This window comes from Medicago truncatula, chromosome 4 (assembly GCF_003473485.1).
Source record: "Medicago truncatula cultivar Jemalong A17 chromosome 4, MtrunA17r5.0-ANR, whole genome shotgun sequence".
Lineage (NCBI taxonomy): Eukaryota > Viridiplantae > Streptophyta > Magnoliopsida > Fabales > Fabaceae > Medicago > Medicago truncatula.
This window is the reverse complement of record NC_053045.1, coordinates 57,096,527-57,102,615: the sequence shown is the minus strand read 5'-3', so window position 1 is coordinate 57,102,615 and position 6,089 is coordinate 57,096,527. Positions and strand designations below refer to the sequence as shown.

General features: G+C 35.8%; 1 protein-coding gene across 1 annotated transcript; it reads right to left on the bottom strand.

The window, feature by feature from the left end:
* Positions 1 to 1,930: 1,930 nt before the first annotated feature.
* On the bottom strand, positions 1,931 to 3,485 carry LOC25494055 (trihelix transcription factor ASIL1). The gene has a single exon (XM_013602770.3). It carries the CDS (start codon positions 3,429 to 3,431, stop codon positions 2,190 to 2,192), a length of 1,242 nt encoding a protein of 413 aa, XP_013458224.2. The 5' UTR covers positions 3,432 to 3,485; the 3' UTR covers positions 1,931 to 2,189.
* Between the last annotated feature and the right edge of the window lie 2,604 nt (positions 3,486 to 6,089).

The window sequence follows — 6,089 nt, the reverse complement described above, 5'->3', positions numbered from 1 at the left end:
GAACCTTACAATACTAAGGCTATAGAGGATCCCCTAAAAAAATATTCAAAGGCTATAGGTATGTGCCATATATTATTATTTAAATGATTAACTCAACAAAGAATGAAACAACCAGGAAAATAAAAAAATAAATCCAATAATAAATATCATACTAGCGTCCAAAAATATTACACATTCAGTTTTCCTTCCTTGTTGTCAACAATGTGAAGGAAGAGGATATCTTATATGCAATATAATCCATCCCATGTCACAGCTGATAAGGGCGATGATTTCCATGGCATATTCTCCCATATTTTTATACGATACCATAAATTTTATCTTTCATATGATGCCTTTATAAAGAAATGCAAACCATCCACTTGAATATAATTTTTTTTTTTTTAATATATTTTTTGGCTTCAACCTTGTCAACAGAGTATCTTTGGGATAAGCCAAATAATTGTACTAATAAAAAAGGCCAAGCTAAAACACCAACATGTACCAAGCTAAACAAAGCAGAACTGTACAAAAGATAGTCTGCATACAAACAAAAAACAGAACACCAACAAGATACAAATTGGTAAAATATTCAGTGTGTCCCCAAGAAGAACATGCCTACAAAACCCAAGTTCACAATCTTGTTGATAGGGTTTGATGCAAGCCTTTTAGCAAATGCATCCACTATATTTGCTCAGAACTAAGCTCACAATATTTAATGGTGTAATTAGATTATTTTGATGTACGTTTGCTGAAAGTTTATACAATGCAATTTTTGCATCAGATAACTGATAAAGTCATAGCACTAACTATGCACTTATGTTTGTTAATTACATCCAAGTAGGGTTTAGGTTTCGTATGGCCTGCACTAACTGTGAGAACACTATAATCTTCAAACCACCATAAACATGCATAAAGTCGCTTTCAATAAAATTGTTATAAATTGTAAAGGGGCCCCAACTTTGCTCACCCCGCCGTTTCATCAAAACTGCACATGATTCTGAAGATACTCATCAAAACTGCACATGATTCTGAAGATACACTTCCAGACAGGAAAATACATTTCTGAAGTACATGTGGGTGGGAAAAGTTGGGGACCTGTAAAAGTTATCATGATCCATGGCCCAAAAGACAAGGAGATAGACCGTATTTGGACCAGAGAAAACATGCTGCACTATTCCAATTATTAGACTGACAAAAGGAGTGCATAAACATACTAGTCCTAGTTGAGGAAATTATAAGTTCTTCCTAGGGGGAGGGAGATACAATGGTAGCACTCTTACAGGAAGGAAGCGCCTGTTCTGATTGTCTAGCAAGGATAATCATGAGTTGAAGATTGGTTTCATAGTTCACAACTCTTCTTTTTTCTAGCTGATCTTTATGAGGGTTTTTAGTAGGAATTCTGTTTTTTCATAATCAACAAAGTGTCATGTTCTAATTTGTATGTCTTTACTTAACAAAAACTACTTTTTAGACAATACTTATTTAATAGAAACTAAATTTCACTTGAGTGTTACTTTTTCCTTTGGAAAAAATTTGATGCACTTCCAATTCATATTTCTATCAATGACTCGAGCCATAACCCTGAATTTCTGATATAATTCTTACATATCAAAGTGAAATCATCCAGTGTTGCTATTATTTTAAACCATTTAACCAGGACAGTTGTTTAGTAGTATTACATAAATTCCTAGACTAAAAAATTGTTAGAGTTCTGCCTCGAGATTTTTACAAAATACATTACATGCACATGGATAAAAAACTATAATATTGTTAAAATGTGAAAAATTTGCAATCATTATTACAATTTCACCAGAACTTATTTTTATATGATGGAACTCTGAGTATGATTCATTTTTCAGGTCAACCTTATTTTTTTAAACACGTGTGATAATGAATCTAAATAAACCACACATAACATGACCTTTACTTTGGTGAACATAAACAACTATTGTGGCATCTGAATTTGTTCTCAGATTTCAGTAAAAAACATATGAAAGACAGCATGAAAATCATGAGCAGAAACTGAAAATCTAAAGTTACATTCATGATTCACCAATGTTCAACCTAAAACAGATCAAGTTGCACATTTCTGTATCTTAACTTCAAATTACAAAAAAGTGGCAACAAAACAAAAATCAATAAAAGCTTAAACTTAAATATTGTAACTTACTAGAGCAAACAGTTCCAACTCCATTGAGGAGTGTTGAACATTATGGTTGTTGTGGTGATGGAATTCTCTTATTAATAGGTTTCATCTTGTTGTTGTTGTTATTGCTATCGTCGGAAACTGCCTTGGCGAATGCCTCTACAATTCGCTGTTGAGATTCAAGAATCATCTCAGTACGCTTCATTTCCATCTCCATCCTCATAGTTTCAATTTCCCTAGCCATTTCCATCTTCTTTTGCTCCATTCTCACAAACCCATCACCCAACAATTTAATTGCAGATACAACCTCAGTCAATGGATCTCTTTCCCTCTTGTTCCCCAATCCCTTCGTCCCCGTTGCCATCGGTGGAGTATGATAGTTCTGATTCAGATTAGGATTAGGGTTATATTTCTGATCAGAAGAAAATTTGGATTCAGGTTGTGCCGGTGGATACCTAATCCTAAATCCTCCACCAACAACACCACCACCACCACCACCACTAAAACCACCACCTATTCCGCCACCAAAACCGTTCTTATACAACTTATTGATACTTCTAGTATTAGATCCATGACCGTTTTTGATATCTAAATACAGATCTTGCTCATGATCTTCATCTTCATCATCATCAGCACTATCAGAATCATTGTTTTCAGATTTAACAGGAGAAGGACCTTTCTCCATGGAATCCATAAGCTTAAAGTGAACCCACGCTGAATTGAATCTCGAATGAGGAAGCGAGCGAGCACGTTGAATCTCAGTACGATAACGTTTCCGAAGCTTCTCCATCTTGTGACGGCATTGAACAGGAGTTTTGGCCGGAGTAACGTTAGGGCAACGATTTGAAACAGAGTCAGCGACTTCTTGCCAGTGAGTGGCTTTGAGATTACCGCGGCCAAGAGAGTACCATTTTTCACGATAGGAGTCGATGAGAGCTAGTGTTTCTTCGGGGGACCAGCAGGGAGGAGGGAGACGGCGGGTGGAGGGTGGGATAGGGAGTGGAGCAGGGAGAGCGAGAGGGAGGGGGACGGCGGTGGGGGGATCGGAGAGAGGAGGAGGGGTGGTGGTTGAAGGAGGGGAAGACATTGGAAGGAGGAAGAGAAAGAGTGACGATGAGAAAAAAGAAGAGGAAGAATGAATTGGTTTTGGGTTTGGTGGTTGGAGGCGTTGGGTAACATAATTGGGTGGTGGTGTGGTGGGCGGTGGATTTTGAGATGTGGACAGGATAGGACAAGGGGGCACACCACCGAATTGGTGGGGGAAGAAACTAACGTGCGCTCTCACCACAACACGCGCACTTACCATCCGCGTGTGACTCACTTACTTTTTTTTATGCACGTGTGACTCACTTACTGTTACACCAAATTATTGAACAGTGGCTTTGATGAGTTCGATTTTGCTCGATCTGTTTAGATTAGTAATCTAATCTAATCTAACTTATTTCTAATCCTTTAAATCTAATGGTTGGAAACATGCTTATCCTAATTCAATAACCTTAAATCTAAAAAAAATGGTTTCAAATATTTGAAATTCAAATTCCACATTTTATGAGTTAGAGCATTGGAAAACATGCATCTGTTTCCCTCAACGTTTAAGGAACAGATTTCCAATGCACAAAGAAGCTTCATCTCAATTAACTTTCATTTTCCAATAATAAAGGTCAACATTTTCCAATTATCTTTTTATGCGTGAAACCCAATCCCACCTCTTCACACTCCCACCCAAACGAACTCCCTCATCGCCATTTCTCGACTCATTCACCGCCTCGTCTTCATCCAAAACGGAACTCCCGTCGCCGATCTTTTTTCTTCTCATGTTCCTTTCACGCCATTATTCTAATCGTTCTTCGCTCATCTTCCTTCCGTCCTCATGCATGTCACCCCATCATATCCTTCTTCTTCTTCCTCCAGCCATCTATATGAGGTTCTAAACCCTAAACCTGCCTATCTCTGTAACCTCTGAAATCCAAATTGAATCGATCAATACCAGAAACCGCCACGAGAATAATGATATTAAGAGCAAGAGTGATCTGATATCGAATATTTTACATATCCATCTGTCGATTTCAAACCACGGCAACACATTGTATTTGTTGACATAAACTCATTCCCTTATTCCAGGTACTCAATCTATTAACTTTTTTTTGGTTAATTAGGTGTAATTTATTTTTTTTTATTTTAAATTGTGTGCTATTTTTGTTAATTAATTTTAACAATAAAAAAAATATGAGCTTGGTTTAGTTTCATTTACATTAACGTTAAAATACTAATTAATAGTCCCCGTGAGCATAGTTCAGTTGGCAGGGACAATGCATTATTATATGCAGGGGCCGGGGTTCGAACCCCGGACACCCCACTTATTCACTTTAAAAGTGAATTTCTAGCCACTAGGCTACCTGACAAAAAAAATAAAAAATACTAATTAATATGGGTGAAGGATGATGTTGTTGAAGAAATTGGGTTTGTTTTAGCTATTAACAAGTCTGGGTATGGTTGGGTTGGGTTATGTTTAATTTACATTAACGATAACTAATTTTTTTTATGGGTAAAAGATGATGATGTTGAAACGTATGGGTTTTGTTTCAGTTTTTTTTTTTTTTTTTTTTTTGTAATTATAAATTGTTGTACGGTAAAAGTCTGGTCTTGCGAAAAAATAATAATTTGTGTTTGTTTCTATCTCATTTAAATTTACGTTAAATTACTTAAATTTGTATTTTTGTGGTTTTATTGGGTAAATAATGGTGCTGTTGAGAATGAAAATTGGTAAAAAAATAGTTGTGGGCAAGTATGAATCTGATCTATCTGATCTTTGATTCGTTATATACCTTTTCCTTTTTGTTTCACTCTACCATTCTTCACACTTTCATTTTGTGGTCCCGACAGGTGTAATCTTTGAGTTTTAGGGGTTGAATCTGATGCGATCAGAAAGTATTGTAGTTTGGATTGAGCGCGTAGGGAGACTTTTGATGTTGATGGTGTTCAGCAGTGTATTCACAGAGAGAATCCTTAACCAATCAAGGTATAAGTATCGTTTTTGGCTCTGCAAACCTACTTGGTTTCATTAAAGATGCGAATGTTCATTCTTATTCGAGTGTGTTATTTATGATCTGCTCAAAAATCTATAATAGGAAGCCATTTTGTTATAAGAAGCCAATTTCTATCAAAATGTTGAATAAAGGGAACACTTTTTATTTTTGAATGGTGTTGAATAAAGGTCCTTGATAGATTCATCTCTTCAGAGATAACATAGAGAAAGCTATAAGAAGATTGATGGACAATGACGATGAAGCTGAGAAGATCAGACAACGTGCTCGAGACTTTGGAGAAAAGGCTACACGAGCACTTCAAGAAGGTGGCTTGTCTTATAATAATTTACTTGCTTTGATTGATGATCTTAAAAGAATGAGAGACAACAAGACACTTACATAATTTCAAGGACTATTGTCTAAGTATGGTGAGAGTGGGTCGTCTTGGCACATACCACGTGCCAGGCCATTAACCGAGTTAGTATTATATCCATGATTCAATTTAGTAGAGATTGCTTCTCTTTTGTTTTTAAAATAACATTAATTAATATGTTGAATTCAAGTTCATGATGAATACGTCGATATTATTTTTGTCATGGTATTTTAATTCCAAGGAAGATAGAAAAAAAACACATTCTAGAATAAAAATTAGCAAACACTATTAATAACTCTGGTAATTAAGCTTAAATATTACCTTGAACCATGACACTACAATGGGGCATACGAATTTGGTACTGTACATCTGTAAAGTGCATGTTATTAGAAAATGAAATAGTAGTCATCTATTTCAATTATAACAGGATTAAGCACCCACAGTTCAATCATTGAAATTAAATACTTGGCCAATATTGTCAAAATTTTAAAGAGAAAAAGAAAAATACGTGGTGGCTTGTCGAATGTTGGATGAATCATGAATCCAATAATTGTAAACGTGACTT